The following is a 17,545-nucleotide window of genomic DNA, read 5'->3' on the forward strand; positions in this document are numbered from 1 at the left end:
CAAGCTGCCAGTCTATTTGTGTAAGAATGAAATCGACGTCTTTTCGGGAGGGAGGGGTATGCATAAAAACATGCAAAGAAGCGCTTATGCATGGCTTTTCCGGTTACCCAACGTAAAACTTTTATCAAGGTTCTAATGCCACAACGTCGAAGTGATAATAACATGAGGTTATCCTTTAACTTCCTACAAAATTAGACCCTATGTTTTAGGTACCCGCCCCGTAGTCAAGGTTACCTATATTAAAACTGGTCTTAACCAGGGACAGTCATTAATTTGGAAATCCTCGGATGGTTTCAGGAAAAAAGTTCGGGGTGAAAAAAATTTTATATCTGAATGATCGCGGCCGTGTTAGAACGCGAGACGGTGCGTGCATATGTGCGTGTCGGGTCTCTCTCTCTCTCTTTCTCATTTTGGGTCAAGTGAAAGTAAAGTCACGTCGGGCGCCTCAGCTGGGTCCTCTCGTGTAGTGACTGCGGCGTCCCACAGGGCAGTGGCGCGATGACGCGACGGGTTCTCCCCTCCGCGCTGTTCTTTTCATCTCAATAAAAACAACAGTACTCACCTTAAGGGTCATGTTTATTTGTTGCTGCCTCGAGGTAAGACCGAATGTAAGCGCATTAAGCATTGCGTAAAGTCTTTCATGTGTCACTCAAGGATCATATTTTTCTCGAAGAATTCACGTTTCACTTTCGTCTTAGAAGATTGCTGGAAATTTCGAACCTTCTCCAACTTCTCCAGCTATTAATGGCGTGCCTGTAAGCTTGTTGCATTAAAAGAGTAATCGACTAGAACTGAAGTGTGCCGGTAGATTTATATGATACTATTTCAAAAATAGGATTTTTTTAGACAAAAGAAGGTCACTCTGTGAATCACCACGTCTGAATTTCAACTCATGTGAGGTCAATTCAGTCAATTTCAGGTAATTTCTGTGAATTTCAAGTTCACCACCGGTCCCAAAGGGTGTTTTCCATTGTATTTGTCAGCAAACACCTGCATTTTTGCAATCAATAAATCTTTCCCATGGAGTTCGGGTAGAGTTTCCTCAGAGATAAGTAATATCGATCAAACCTGTTAAGAATTTCTACGTCATTAATTTTAACAGCTGGGTGATATCAACTATGTGACTGAGTAAATTTGGTTTTTATTCTTACCAACGTTTCTTGCTTTTCCGTACTCCTCTTTTAGTTTCATTATTCTTTTCCGTCTCATGTCTAAAAAGGTTTGTAAGTTAAAAAATTTCTAATGAAATTAATAGTTCTATAATTCTTATGAAGTAAAATATTTCAAATGTTGTAGAATATCTGAGAATACCAAAAAAATTTTAACTCCAAAATTTAAAATACAAATCTTTTGAAAATTATTAATATCTCGTAACAGTTTTGTTGTTTTGCCAAGATATTTAACGTTCTAATTAATATTAAAATAAATGCCGGTATTGGATATTGATGCACTTCATTGCACTTGACAAATAGTTTGATAAATACGCAAACTTAATTCTCCTTCAGAGATGTGTAGTTAACTGAAAAATTAAATCGATTATTAAAGTGTTCTTTTTTTTAAGCGTGTTGGTTTTCAATGAATCAAAATGATGTTTTGAATTCCAAAATTTATGGCTCTGAAATTTTGACTTCTCTTTTTTGCAGAACTGAATATGATTCCGAGGATAAATATGAATCTCATTACCGCCTGTTTACTACTGGTAGTTGCGGGAGTAACATCGCAAGAAGTGGAACAGAAGTTCGAAACACGTAAGCATGATTTTGGATTCGATCATGATGGCGTGATTCCATCGTTCCACGTGATATTACGAAAGGAACAGCTTCTAATTTAATAGAATAAATTACGATTTTCATCTCTTTTCATGGTCTGGATGACCTAAAAATGTGTGCCCTTCGCGACTAAAAAAGAGGTATTTTTTGTACTTATGGCATCCATTCATTATATGGTGTGGCCGTTTAATTGAGATTATGTGTCTCAGCAGTTTCAAATTTTCGATATTTCACTTTCATGACTATTGAGTTTTGCACAATCGTAAATTTTCAAATGGAAATATATATTTTCGTCATTTTTTTGGAGTAAATCAATTTTCACATTGAGTAAAGGAAAAGTAAATTTATAGAATATCATGTGTCATTACTCTAATGTTAAAATTATAGCAATGTATTCACTGTTTGCCGTCGTGAGCAAAAACACCTTGTGCATAAATATTACGCCTCTTGCTACGCCGGATGCTGCTAAATGAAAGAAAACGCAGTTCCTTCGGCTATTATAAGGAAGCATGTCAAATTTATAATATTGATGAGCACCTCAATTTGGGTTATCGACTAACATGTGGTAATATACGTGGCTACATACTCTAAAGACCTTTCTTAGTAACATGATTTTTTAAAGTTATTTGATCGTAGAATAGCCGATTTCCCCTTTAAGTTTTTACATTGGGCAATAGAATCGTGCTAAGGGAGGTGAAAACATCACAAGGATTCCATATATAGGGCAAACCGTTTGTTCCGGAAACAACCATGTTGTATTATCTCACCCGAATCTCAAAAAGAGAAAGAGGGATGACACGGATTTGATAAAGGAGCGCACCAGATGGATCAAATACATATTCTAATGGATGTTTTGTGCAGGGCAAGAATACAATAACTTCAAAGAAATAATGAAAAATGACATTAAATTTTAATGCAACAATTTCAGAGAATAAAAGTCATTAGCGGACGACTCCGTCAAGAAGTTACTATCGTGGTATCTCCCGCAGTTACTTGGAACTATAAAATTTATTTGAATCGATTAGTATCAGGGGAAACTACCATTATATGCACCAAAATTGTAGATTATCTTTCTATTCTTCGAAGTTTTAAACATAAATGATGAAGCCTATCATTTTCAAAATATTTTCACGTTTGAGGATAGCCTATTTTCTTCGCGTATTACCAGTCTATTGCGGAGGAATGTTGTAATTCTTGAACCAGTTACAATTCCTTCCGGCGTATATGGGTCGGCTTTTCCCCAAAGAAGTTCAACAAAACTCGTCTCTCTCCGTCTTGCATGGTCATCGTTAGCGTCAATTTTGATATAAAGGTTACTAGAATCTTACGTTTTTGGACAGTACTATCAATTCAATGTAGAAGTAATTATCATTAAATATACGATAATTAGAAATAAAATAAAGTGCGGTTGTCTATTAGAAATTGTTATGAATTTTGAACTAAAATTTTCGTTTCATTAACAACACACACTTAGATATTTTTCTGGCGTGTGCATCATTCTTATATGTTCACTTGAGACATATTACAAATAATTATTATTTTAAGTTTAAGTGAAGTCATTGAATGTACATGGTGGACAAATGATTTCAGTGGTGCTTTGACTATATATTTTAGCTAAATGTTTAATTTATTTATCCTAAAATATTTCACCAAAATAGGGATAGGTATTTTACACCCGTTCACCGTATACATTTAAGTGTGACAAAAATAAGTACGGCACTTAGTCTGTGACAAAATATCCGAGTAATAAAACTAATGGGATGTGCGAAAAATATGAAGTAGTATTCCTAATACATTTTTTAGACTATCCTTCCCAATAATTGAGCATAAAAAAAGAAATTAATGGTGCTTTTTGGAATTCAATGACGCTATTCCGCGGAAATATGACAGTTGTGCATATATTTATTTAAATGCAGACGGAATATTTGATAACAACTTAAGTTTATTTACTCTCAAATTCAGTTATATTCGTAGTTTCCTTTTTATTTGTTAATGCAAATGTTGTGCACGACGTGTATAAAATTATTGATCCCCAGCGTTTTGTTTTCCTCATTTCCGTTTTATTATAATTAGGTATGTTTCTATAAACAACGGGGAATTGCTTAGCATCAGATCTTATTATACTGCTATCAATATTAGTTCTATACCAATATGTTAATAATGACTTTCGGGATTGTCAAATTCTTTGTTTTACCGACGAAGTCCAAAATAAATATAGTTTTAAAAACTTTTGAATATGAATGTTCATCATTATCTTCCAAAGACGGAGTCTTATCGTTGTAGCAATCTCTATCTCCCTTGCAGTTCTTTTCAAATCCTTGTAAAGCGTCACTCTCGAAGTACTTTTTATGATACCCAGAAACTTCTTTCTTGGCTTACCTCTTCTTTTTTTCCTAGTACTTTTCCCTGAATGTTCTATGAGAGTGATCTGTCAGAGAGAGATCTGTCAGCACACCTCCACCTTGTTCGATTTCCAACCGACTGCCGCCTCAGGCCTCGTCCCTCCTATATATCCATCCGGCCGCCGAATGAGCGGCCGATCTGGCATAGGGAGGAAGGACGGTCCGGGACGGACGATCGGCTGGATTTTCGGCGGTGGAGATGTACTGCCAGGTCACTGATTGTGACAGTTCCTTTATTATTGAAATATACAATGTTTTCAGGTCAGGGTTGCGAAACATAGCCCCTTTCCCTTTACATAAAGAGTAGACAACTGCTTGGTTGTCGGAATAAACATTGAGAGAACAGTTTGTATTACAATTTTGCATAACATGGGTTGCTCCCATTAGGGCAGCATATGCCTCCGCTTCCAATATTGGCATGACCTCGTCAAATGCCCAAATTTCACAAATGTCTAAAGCCGGGGCCACCCATGCAACTTGGAAGGGAGTAGCGTCAACATATAAATCCACAGTATATGACCAATTACTGAATGTTCGTGTCTTGTGCCATACTCCGGTCTCCTATAATTCTATAGCCCATTGATTTTGTCGCCGTGCTAAATCTGTCATGAGAAAGTATGGGAGGCGGAGTATGTAGGCGCACCACGATATAAAACCCAGTGCTTTGGGAAAGTCCTGCCGTCTCAAGGTTGGGATGATGTCCATTATGTATTTTGCTCGGTCTAGACTTCCCGGTGTCAGGGAGAGTTCCTGGGTAGCTGTATTAATATTTACCCCTAGATACTTGATCTTTTGCGTCGGCTGGATAACACTTTTCGCCAAGTTAACTGAAATGCCTAAATCTGCTTGAATAAATTTAACGATCTCATCCACTGGTTGCGGCGTATCTGGAGGGAAATAGAACAGCCAGTCGTCCAAGTAGGCGATCATCGGCACATTAAATTTAAGTAATACCTCGTGTGCCACCGCCCTTGCCCAGCGTTGCATAATTGCGGGAGCTAAGGCATGTCCCATAGACAGGCGAGTCCATTGAAAATATTCGCCGTTAGCGAATATACCGTAGAAGTGGCGATGGTTAGGTAGGATAGGGATTTGCCAAAACGCATCAGTTAGATCCAATTTAATCAGGAAGGAGCCTTTTGGAATCGTTTCAAGTGCCTTGGCGGCGTCCTTGAGTGAAAATTTAGGCTTATTGTAGAATTTAGTCCAATCGGACAGGTCCTGAATGATTCTAATACCCCCTGATGCCTTTGGTATCGCGATCAGGGGAAAAGCGCAGGAAGGCCTGGCCATTGCCAAAATACCTCTTTGTACCAGGATATTTATCCACTGTAAGATCTCCGCTGTTATCCGGGTAGGCTTAAAAACGTATGCATCACACGCCATTCGTAAGCAAATATTAGACACATATACGTACTGTTCCGTAAAGTTAAATTTATCCAAGTGTTTTTGTACGAGGTTGCTTGACAAGAATAATTGAAACACTAGCATATATATAGTAATCCAAAAAGCTAGTTTTATTTTCCCAAATATCATACTACGGGTGAAGTTGTTGAGTCTTAGATGACTTCACATTCTGTACGGAAGCGAATGAGGAACGTTCGATAGAGATATCACCTTCCACGGAAGGTTTCTTGAGTTCCAAAATTTTGGTGTAATTGCCTCACCGCAGTTGCAATCTCCGTTGTTCTTGTGTCGATCAGGTGGTAATTAACTCCTGCCGAAAGGAGTTCTTCCTTTAATAGGTAGTAAGAAAACTTTCACAGCATAATTCTTGGAAGTGAAATGTCACCTTGAGTAAAAGGACAAGAATGTAGAGAATATATTCTGCTCTCATTCATTTTAGCGTAAAGCAGATAGTATACCTTTATTTGATTAACTTTTAAGAACCCTTCATTCCTAGTTGCCAAAATAAGCGCTCATAAATTAATTTTTGGTGATGAGACGTTGTATAACAGAAAAACTTACAATTTAACCTCCCCCTTTCAGTACCGGAAACAACAGTCCGCTGTAGCTTTGGGCGTCGTTTATACCGAGTGAATAGTTAATAATATGATATGAATGTATATGAATGATAATATAAAGATGCTTGTCTCTCCACTGTCGAAAGGAATGCTTCTTAGAGAGGCTAAATGCTGCTGCATACTCTCGTCTACAGTCTATCACGTGTTGGCGGCTCATAGGGAACTATTTCTTGCGGCGCAACACTTCTCGCATGAAAAAATCATTGGCTTCGGCCGCATCCATTATGCATTTAGCGCTTACCAGAAGCTCTAAAGTTCTTTGTATAATGTATAAATCTTACAAAGGTTAGTGGAATGTAGAATCTTATATATCCGCTTCCATACAAAACTCTTACCTGTAAATGTCTGTGATGAGGTATGGAGTATGAGAAGAAGCAATTATACCTGTATCTTCATCACACAGACCAAACGTTAGTTTTCATGAAAATAGCTATAATACAAAGTAATAAGCTTTTTCTTACTTGTCTGGGATAAGGATGAAAATCGCTTTTGAAGATAACATTTGAAAAATAATGTTGACGACACTGTTATGACAAGGAAAGTCTATATCAAGAATGGTGAGGAAATACGTAAATTATTTTTTGTTTCGTTCAATTATTGCTACTTCTTCAAAGTTGCTTTATATTTTATTCATTTTATGAACATTCTCCTAATGCAGTCGTTAATTACTGATGTAAAAAATGAATTATTTGAATGCGATGGATCATTACAATGGATTCATGTAAATAACTTATATTGTTCTAGTTTCGATTATTTTTATGGTCCCACATTACTTCCTTACAGGTCTATAAGCCTCGATACCAGCTCTGTTTATGGCGTGATTTCGCATTCTTTGCCGACCTTTCATACTTTTTCGCGTCTCGCACCCTAAAAAAATTTGTCCAAAGGTTGATGCTAGAACGTCATATTTCCTTTCGCAACCAAAGAGAATTGCACAATACTTCTCCACATTTTATATTTTGACATTCTTGATGCATTTCGAAATGAGACGTCACGGAGAATGAAGGGGAGGAAGAAATAGTCCGCGAATTGGCACGTGCCGAAATGTGGTTCATTACGTGAGCCAAAGCTCTCCGCTTTCGAGGACGACGGAAGCCATTGCGACTTGGTGACGTCTTACGAAGGGATGAAATCATATCTTTCCGAGTAACTTAAAACGTCACGATAGTAAAAATGGCTATTTTTCTCCTCACTAAATATTATGATGCATTAATATTATAATATTTATGCAGAAAGATTGATTTAGCTGTGTAACTGGGTGGATTCTTTAACACAATCCATCATTAAGCCTGTTTTTACTAAGGAATATGTTTGTAGTTGGTGTAAAAATTCTCTTTTGAGACTCGGACGTGTACACGGATAGAATAAGTAAAATGGGTGGGAAATAACAAACGAAGAAGAATCAAATACGATACGGGAGCAGAGAGAATTTTTGGGATGTATCCAAAGAAGGCAGGAAAGTTAGATGCAGTATACTCGTATTACCGTTGGTGATGTATTGTTTCAGACTGTGATAGAGGGGAGAATGTTAACCATGCAAGATAGGAGGAGGATATGCATAGGCGTGATGGGTGCAATCTAAGACGCAGTAAGTATGCGGAATTGAGGAAGTTTTTATTCTAGTGTAGGATGCAAGGTTGTGCCTTGCATGAAATGAAGTGTTAGTTGGTCAATGTCCATTCAAAATCAACCTTCATCGTTAGAAAAACGTTTTACAGCATGGATGGAAGTCTAATTTTTAAGTTGTTACATCACTACGAACTTTTTCTTGGTTTGAACTTCACTTCATGAATGAATAAGATATTTTAATAATATGAAAGAATTCACTGCAGAATTAAATTATATAATAAAAATGAGAATAATGGGAACCGCAATGGGAAATTTACAATAGTTAATAGAATAATCTACAGTAAATTCTAAACTGAATACCGTGATAGAAGTAAGTATTTGGCCAGCGGGGTGAAATAGAAAAATATAAATTAAACGAGGAAGGAAAACAATGGATGCTTTGGAAGAAATGGACACTTCTATATAGTTTGAAATAGCAAGAAAAAAATTTAAGAAAACATTTTTGAGGGTTAAGGATGCCCGCGACGATATGTAGTAACAGATATTCAGGACCGTCATAAACCTACCTATGTTTGGTAGACTACCAAATATGATGATGAAATTAACCTATTAGTTCCATCTATTTTGGAGGTAAATTTGCATTCCTGACACCAATTGACTTGTGGCTAATATGGATGAAAGAAGTCACATCTCAATATTATTCAGAAAGAATAAAATATTATGAAAATTACGCAACAACTTATTGATTTAATGTGGAGAAATCGGGTCATAAATTCAGGAGGATAAAAACAGATTTGAATGCAGAACTGAAGCCGTCCTTGTTTTACGATAAAAAATTCTGACACAGGTCATTCGGAAAAGGTGATACGAACGGTACCAATATAATACTGGCCAACGTGACTCTTTATTTATTTATGATTCGATTTTGGTGAAATCGTAGTCATATTTTGGCACTCGTGTTGGTAATGTAGCGGTTTCTGTTTCTGTTCCCTGTTCCTTTTTATCTTTTTATCAGTTATCTAAATGATTTACCTGGAAATACAGAATTTTCGGTAACTAACCACGTCATCGAGATAAAAAATTTCATATTTAGACTTGTGAGTATCTTCTGAAATGTATTTCCTTTATATTCTATAATTATGGACATAATATTAAATTTTCTCACCCTCGGATGGAGTTTAATTCTCAGGCCAAAATCTCCGCCTTTAAATATCGCGCGGAGTTAAAAAACATTAACAAAAATGAGAATCCTTAAGAGATATGCTATGATTTCCGAAAGTCTCTCAGCAGTCATTGGCGCACCGAGAACTTGAGAATGTCGACATTTTTCGGCATACACTGGCTGGCAAGAACTTGGGCTGCGGCAGTATTACATGGGCGATAGTATTTTAGAGGCCATTGTGACTGCCAGGAATTTCATGTTAAGTGCAATGGACGCTTTCACAACTCTCTATTTTGAAGGCGCGATGATTAGCTCCAGAATTTTGGATACGATAATAGAACATTTCTCAAAGAGTTTTAACTTTTTTGATAGAAAATGAAACGCGTCCCTGAAATGTCTCTCTTTCACAGCATGAAACTGCCACTTTATAAACACAAAGAAACCACCGCGTCACTGAAAGAAGGATAAGTTCTCTATAGTTGCAGACGACCGAGCAAACGGGATCAAATGCCGAAGGAAAAACAGGCCACGGTGTCTTAAAGTCGAGGCAAGTCGGTCGCGGATGGATTCTACGAAGAAAGGCTTTATTTCCACGTCTCATTGACTCGGGTCTTACATCACACCACTCTTCCCACAACAGCTCTCATTCCACAGCGAATAGGAAGCGCATTAGCTGTTATGAAAGCGCCGGAAAAGAACACGTGAAGCGGAGCGCATCGAGTAAAAGGGGACTAGTTCAACGGAGCGCCCGAAGGGACCTACTTACGGGATCGGAGGAACGACAAAGGCGGGCGGTATCGCCGAGATTGGTCTAGCTAAAAAGCATTCTGAGATCAGGGCGAAACGTTAAGGAACACATTCGACCCCTCTACGACGCAAGTTGAGAAGCTCTTCCTTTGGCACGCTGTGAAATCAGGGATCATAATTAGAAAATTTGATCCGCATAGTTGTCGCGATATCGTGTTAAGTGTTCATTTTTTATTAATGCTTTCTATTTATATGTCAAAAAACTTCAGGGCAACTTCACTTTGCATGACTGAAACGAAATATCCCATACCTCCACTAGAGCCTCGGTTATAATTTAGTTTTTCCTCATTATCTTTCCGATTGCAGTTGTTCCCTTGCAAGTAAATTAACACTCCCGAGTTGTTTGATTAAGTGATGTAATGGCATAACTAAATTACATATTATTGAATTTTTACACAAGAATGGGGTGGTAGTCCTCTGTGGCCTGAGACTTTTCAGGATCTAGTACACAGTACATGGCTGGGTGGGTCCAGAGAGGGTCTGGAGTAAGAGCCACAGCACCCTATCCACTGATCCACCACGCTGCCCTATACTATTACCGGTTTTTAATTTGTCATCTAAGAATCATTAAATCTAGAAAAATAGTGCAATAAATGTGGCAATGATGCATATATTTAAGTTACACTCAAAGATGTTTTAGAAGACGTCATCTTCAAGTCTTTAAATCGAACACAAAATGTCGAAATATGGACCATACTTCGGAAACCTTTTTTTTTGGAATTTTCAAAGTTTATACAGTTTCTTCTTAAATAGAAAATTTCGCACAGTAAAACCTGAGACAGTTTGGTTTATGAAGTAATGAAATAAGAAAATTAACCCATGTGGATTTTTTCGACAAATAGCATTCACATTAATTGTAATACAGTATGATATGATAGTCTACCAGTTAAGGTAGCTTTTGGATCTAAATAGCGATGACTAACCACAGTTGTATGTAAGCCTCACCTAACATGAAGTGATACTCTATTAAGCTCTATAATAATTACATTTATTTAAGTACAAAGATTTTATGGCAAGGATTACACATGAAGACATATTGAAACAAAAATATGTGAAAAATTTCGATTGACACGATTAACCTCATTGTTATGAGAAATTCAATTTTCCTCCCATTCTGACGGTGTGATTACTTTCATTATAATATTGTGACTCACGAAGCAAAACGAAAACCATCCAAAAAATCTTAATAAAACGTTTCTCTCTAATGATATTTTCATTTAAAAATCATGAATTGACTAAGTTTACTATACTGTCAATGTGTTCGAAAATTACAATTTTTAAAATAAAAAAAGGGTGAAAATTGTCGAAATGACGTACACAGTCGACTCCATCAGAACTGTCGTGTTCGGCTGCCGAAATAAATATACAAAAAATATATTTCTCATTTTTCTATGCTTGATGAAAATTACATATCAATTTGAGGGATTGTTTTCCTGAAAGTATCCTTGGTACCCTTGAAACTACTTAGGAATGATGAAAATACATTCGAACATAATAATTAGTGAGTCGCCTACTAATAAGAAGGATTGAAATCCTTACGATTTTTTGAGGACATACTTTTAAATTTAATCTGTCAAAGGGGTGGAAAAATAAATTTGAGTTCATCTCCAAACGCAACCAGAGCCAGGCAATAAATAAGCGAACGTTGGAGCCGTTCGTGCGTACCAATAAAAGATCACACCCACAATCCTCGACGATAATCTCGCTATGTTGGCAGTTATCTAACGATCTAAGAAGGAAGGTGACTATTTACACGTAAATTCCTCACTCTCCCTCGGAAAGAAAGATCATCCCGGATAGAAAGTTATACCGGGATATTATTCGAGCGAGCGTTGAGGAAGGGGCTGATGTTCGCTGACTCATCATGAGGCAGCTTCCCGTAATATAACGTAAGGTGGCTATTATTTTGCGTGTTTCGTAACGCGCTGGGACGAATTTATGCGTCCTCAATGCATTGTGAAGCTTTTCATTTGGAATGGTCCGTCGAATCTTTATCTTACTTCTTGCCAGTTTTCCCCCCTTGAGGCTTTTGTATTTGTCACACTCATATCGAACCCTATTATACTTGTTGATCGTTATGAAAAGACTGGCCTTCGTCCCCAGGGTGAGTTTGGGGAGAATGAGTCCGTTTTTGTTCGGTCTGAGTGACAGACGGTGTCCTTCCCCGTGGTTGGCCAAGAGATGGTTTTGGAACAGTGAGAGGACTCTCGAAGTGGTGGGTCTTGAGTTTTTCGCAACCTATGGTGGCGTATCTTATGCAAGGACTGCGCTTTTCCATTCATAGAGTGCAAAATCGGGAGAAATCTCAGAATATTAATAAGGTAATGGATACTTTAATGTTACATATTTTAACCCTCTAATTCTTTCGGCATTGTGCAGCGACGTCCGAGGGAAAATAAAATTTGACGACCTTTCCCTTTAAGGCATAGAGTGCGGAAACGTGATACTAAGGTTGTTTACTTTTAGATGTATTCCTTTCCTTTGACTATCGCCTTGACACCTTTCGTTTCTATCACACCATTAATCAACCCAAAGATTGATTTCAATGGGTGAGTTAGGCACTCACCTCGACCTAAGCCCAATGGCATGTGAAATTCAAACATTTAGGTTAGGAGAGCCCGTTTCTCTCCCCCTACCACCTACAGTTTCACACGAAGCTCTTGAAAATCGGTTCTCATAAAATTATGTCCTTTGTATTGTAGTTAATTATCTTCAAGGGCATCACTCAGGATTAGAATCTAAGATCCTATGAGTAATAGCCAAATGCTCTAAACAGGAGACTACCAATCTGAGGTATACCTAAATGTTCACTAATGAAATGTAATGAAAAATTCAGGGGAGAATTCATGTAATCATTTTAATTAGCGGATGATGTATCTTCATTTAGCCAGTCATCAAAAGGGTTATAATAATTGCTGGGTTTGTAAAAAAATCAGTACAATAGGCATGGGATTAGAAACAACTTGTTCAAAACAAAGATTATGAGGTTTTGATGAAGAGGAGGCTGAATAAACGTTAAAATACGATAAGACGATAGGAGGCTTTTATAATGTGGGCGTTGGGAAAGATAGAGAAGGTAAAATGCTCAGGAAGGAAAAAAGTGAAGACCTTGGTGAGGAAGGAGAGAGAATTGTTGGGAGAGCTCCAAAGGGGGCAGGAAGAAATCTTGAGTTAAGTAGGATGCAAGAAACATGGATGCAGAGCATTTCGTATGGAGAAAGAATATTTAATACTGTGATACAGGGGAGGACGCTATGCGAGCGAGGAAAAGGATTAACATGTTGAGGGGAGGAAAAATGAATGCGTAATTTAAGAATGGTTTATTTTAGTAAGGAGCCAGGTTGTATTTTGGGCGAAGCAAAGAAATGGAAGGGTGTGTGTGTTCATCCAAAAACCTGCATTAAACGGAAGACTAAATAAAAATGAAACCCAAGCGACCGAAACATCCTAAATTTATCACCACTTATATTATATTATTATAACAGCGTTTGACCTTGGGTTGAACATTATAATTTTCCATTTTATCCAAATTTTTAGTAAGATTTTAAGGGTTGAGGGTGGTGCTGAAAAAACCTTCGAGGTAAATGAAGTCAAAACCTAATTATGAGTTTATGAATTCCGTCAAATATTACTGTGAATGCAATGAAAATCAGTCCCGTATCGGTTTGTGCTCACTTTGTATTCTGAAACGAGATACAATGATTATGTCTTAAAAGACAACGATGGCTATTTTCGTGTATAGAAGACCTTTCTTGATAGCAATAAGCTTCACTAATGGCTTATTTGAAATGAAATCTTGAAAATCCTCTGCTACTTACTTGAGCAATTTTGCACTCTGACTCATTGGGGAAGTTGTAAACTCACTGGAATATGTGCTGAAGAAGTGCAGTGTTACACAGCTCAGTTGAAATGAGGGCATACCAAATATGAGGCTAAGAAAAATCATGACCTTGTTAGAATTGGTCTTTTAGGATACGATTCATGGTAGCGAAAGAAAACAGTTAAGCGTCATTGTGTCAGTTTGGTCATCTCTCACATCAATATTAATAAAATGGCACCAAGGAGTATCCCAAGCTCAATCAGTATCATAGGGAATATATTTTGTTGATAGAATTTTTTCATTTTACTCTCCTGAAATATACGCATATTCCGACTATCGGATTAAAGGTGCGGGATTTCATACACTCGTCCTAGAATTACATTTCTTAAAAGAATATTTTCCTAATTAAAACATTTAAGTGCAGAAAACAATGTGATGTCGTTGTATATTGGTTTCATTTCTTTTTCTATTAGAGATCACGTTGGATCTAGTTATGCTCATTTGTAAACCTACCAGGTCAATGGAAAAGATTGGAGAAGAAAAGACACTCGAGAGTAATATGAAAGGCAACAGAACCTATATAATGATTGATTAAGGAAGTTTAAGGAAATTATTAAACCTCATTTATGAAACTGCTTTCATTTTTTATATAATTATCTGCGAAATTTTGATCCATCTAACAGTTTAATCTTTCTTGCGACTTTTTTTCTGCGCAGCTTACCGAATGTTCCGGGAGGGAGATCAAACGAAGAAGATTAGCCAAAAAAAGTTGGTCCTTATTAAGTTGAAAGAGAAACTCAACGAAGCCTAGGAACAGTTGAAGAATGCCAATCATGAGACGAAAATTCGGTTTGGAATCCCTAGAGTTCATTTTAGTGGCTTAGGGCATCCATCAACCGAATTCAGAGAGAGAAATGAGTCGGTGAAACTTGTCTTCCGCCCCGTCGTATACCAGAATAACCACATTTGGTGACCGTGAATATTTTTTGGATGTGATTCCTGTTTCTCCTCTTAATTTTTCTTAACACGCTAGTGGAACCGGACCGCCCAAGAACCTGAGAACCCTTTGGAATATAATTTTGCCACTTAATTAAACAACGTATACGACTTAACAATTTAGCATAATTAAATTCAGGATATTAGAAAGCGTGCGGGTTTTTGGATGGGCAAAACACGGATGAATGTTATGAAGAGAAATGCCAATCTGAGTCTGCGTTATTAGATGAGTATCTGATTGCTCATACTTGCCATATCTATGAGTACTTGTGTAGAGTAATGCTGCTTGCCTACAGCTCTTAATTACCTAGTTCAACTGAGAGAATTTTGCTTCCGAAAAGGCACGAGAGGAATTTAGACATCTTGATAACAATCACCACAATTAATCTATACACGAATGATGACCATGAGGTTTTCTTCTCTTTACGAAATTCGCTAGATGATTATTTAAAATAACTTATTTTTTCATTGAATGATTACTTGAAATTTGATTTAATTTTATATTTTGCGGAATAAACTCTTACTTCCCCTTCAAAATTTCTCCTCAATTTATTGATAATATTGCGTGCAACATTAAACACACGAATTTAAAGGTATGATACACAAACTGTCTTCATTAATTTACGAGTTGCTCTTCATCAACTGTTTTTTGTTTGTTTTCCCGATCATGAAGATGCCGTAGGGTAACTACGGCATCTTCACGATCGTCCCTTCCACTAAATAATACTGTTTAAATAATCGTTATGGATTTTAAGTAAAAAAATTAAATTTTATGATTGATACGAGCTGCATGGAGAAACATCTTTAATTTAAGAAGAAAATCCTTCTGTGCCATTAATTTTTAAAATTTTACGTATTTAATTAAAATAACAAAAAATGACAATTAAAACAATGTTTTTAATGCTAAATATTATCCTTAAATCATCCTGAAGTTTTAATTTGAAGGTATATAGGAATGTGGTGAATGGCTCTACATTTGTCAGAAGAGGAATATGAATTTTTATTCAGTCATTAAGCTCTCCGAGTTTCCCATTATAGATTTAGCTTGATATAAATTATTTTACGTAGAAATGATCAGACTTATAAGCCTTGCCTTATATACTTGTACATACGTTCAACAACTTCTTCCGGTGCTCAGATGTGGATGAGGGTAGGCTAATAACAAAATAAGAAGAGATCTATTTTCAATTAGATGAAGTCTAATTATTAGACGAGCTCATTCAAATTCTAAAAAGGGATGAATACATGAGACATGAGTAAAGGAATGATGAAGCCGTTATGGATTTTAAAACGTGTTTGCTTTTAAATGTACGTGGATGGTGTAAATTTAGTGATTACTGATAAATTAACCAATGAAGGATATGTAGCAATTTAGAATTTGTTCTCACTGGAGAAGTCATGGGATATGCACCAAAGGTTATGCTTAAAATATCCATAACATCGTTTGATGCGTGTAGATGGAAGAAAGGTAAAAGAAAACAAAATCAGACCGGACTTTTTGGCATCCAACGTTCAAATTTTGAAGGAAACCTTAATTTTCTATTTCGTAGAATTTTTACCGAATGTACCAGAGAAGCAAAATTATCTCATTGTGAGTCAGACAAGCTTTACAATCAGAGACAATCTTCGGATTACAGTTTCCCTTCTTTTTCAAGTTCCTTGTTAATTTGTCTAAAAGGATAAAGTCCCATTTTTCTTAATAAGAGTCACGGAAATATAGGCCTCGGTGTTCCAGATCACGATGAGGAACTCATTTCGGGTTAAACTTAGTACCATGAATCCCTACGTCCCTCGCGCACTGACATTTTCCATCGATTTTCCCAAGTACTTCGCGCGCAATCCAATTAGCATGGAAAAGATTAGTTCGCGACTGTTGACTGAAGTGAGCAAGATGAAATGGAGAGAGAGGGAGGGTGTAGTCTGGGGAAATAGCAGGTGTGTCGAACCCCTTCCACCGCTGATTCCTCCACGGTCAGGGGAAAAGAGAAAGTTGGGACGCGGCGGCACTCCCTAGAGCTTACGGAACGGGAGGTATTGAGAAGGAGGGTATGGGAGGCAGGAAGGAGGGCTCTCTGGGCACCGTAAAAGCAGGGAGAGAGAGGGTATCTCGCCTCAGAGGGAGGAGTATGAGGGCAAAGGAGGACGGTAGTGGTAGGGATCGATGTGGAGCCGGGTTTGAGGGAGTCTGCTATCCAGGGGTGGAGTGGGGCATTCGGGCCTTCTTCTTATGTGAGGAAAGACTTTCTCCGGAGGGGGGTGCCTGCACCGTGGCCGCCCGGAAGGATCCCGCGTGACGAGGCCAACGCTGCGGGCGTTGTTGCTCCGGAGAGTTGAACGCGTGACGGCATTGGACGTAAAAATACGGGTGGTATTCCACGAACGGTGGTTACGTCACCGTACCTCGGCGGAAGGGCCTGAGGAAGCAATAAAAAAAATCACCATGCAACTTGATTGTGATGAGCTTCGTGCTGCCGAGGGGTTGAGGGAGAAGTTCGAATCTCTTCACTCTCCACCGTCAACTCGTCAATCTGCTGCCATATAATTGATTACCACCCTCGCGATGAATACGATTGTGGTGAGCGAAATAATTTTCATCATAACCGCAAAGTTTTTATTCAAACTTCGAATATAGATTCGACAAAGTTTATCCTGGAATCTATGATTTGTTTGGGGAGTTAAGGATGGAAGATTAACAAGTACAATCTTAGGTTAGGAAAGAGAATGTATATTTTTCATTGACAGAAGACCAAATTGTTCATCTTGACTAAGAGTTGAAAATAGCCAAATCAAGTTTAAGGGAGATAATATTTGATAACAATGCACCTTACCGAAACTTTTAAAGGATAAAAAGGTCAAAGAAAAGGTGTCAAAACAATAATTTTTTTCTGCCTTAAGGAATGAAGGTATTCATTATTAAAAGTAAAATATAGTACATGGCGATAAAATATCCAGTACACTGGTCATATACATCCTGTGTATAATTTAACTGAGATTAA

General features: G+C 37.4%; 1 protein-coding gene across 1 annotated transcript in view; it reads left to right on the forward strand.

Annotated features, from left to right (window-relative positions):
• The window catches only part of LOC139686831 (protein takeout-like), a 38,164-nt gene that overhangs the window by 3,274 nt on the left and 17,345 nt on the right, over window positions 1–17,545 (forward strand). Inside the window, exon 2 of the mRNA XM_071583905.1 lies at window positions 1,644–1,748. Within this exon, the coding sequence (XP_071440006.1) occupies window positions 1,644–1,748 (105 nt within the window). The remainder of the gene's footprint in view (window positions 1–1,643; window positions 1,749–17,545) is intronic.

Source organism: Hetaerina americana, unplaced genomic scaffold, assembly GCF_022747635.1.
Source record: "Hetaerina americana unplaced genomic scaffold, ioHetAmer1.1.p SCAF_15, whole genome shotgun sequence".
Classification (NCBI taxonomy): Eukaryota; Metazoa; Arthropoda; class Insecta; order Odonata; family Calopterygidae; genus Hetaerina; species Hetaerina americana.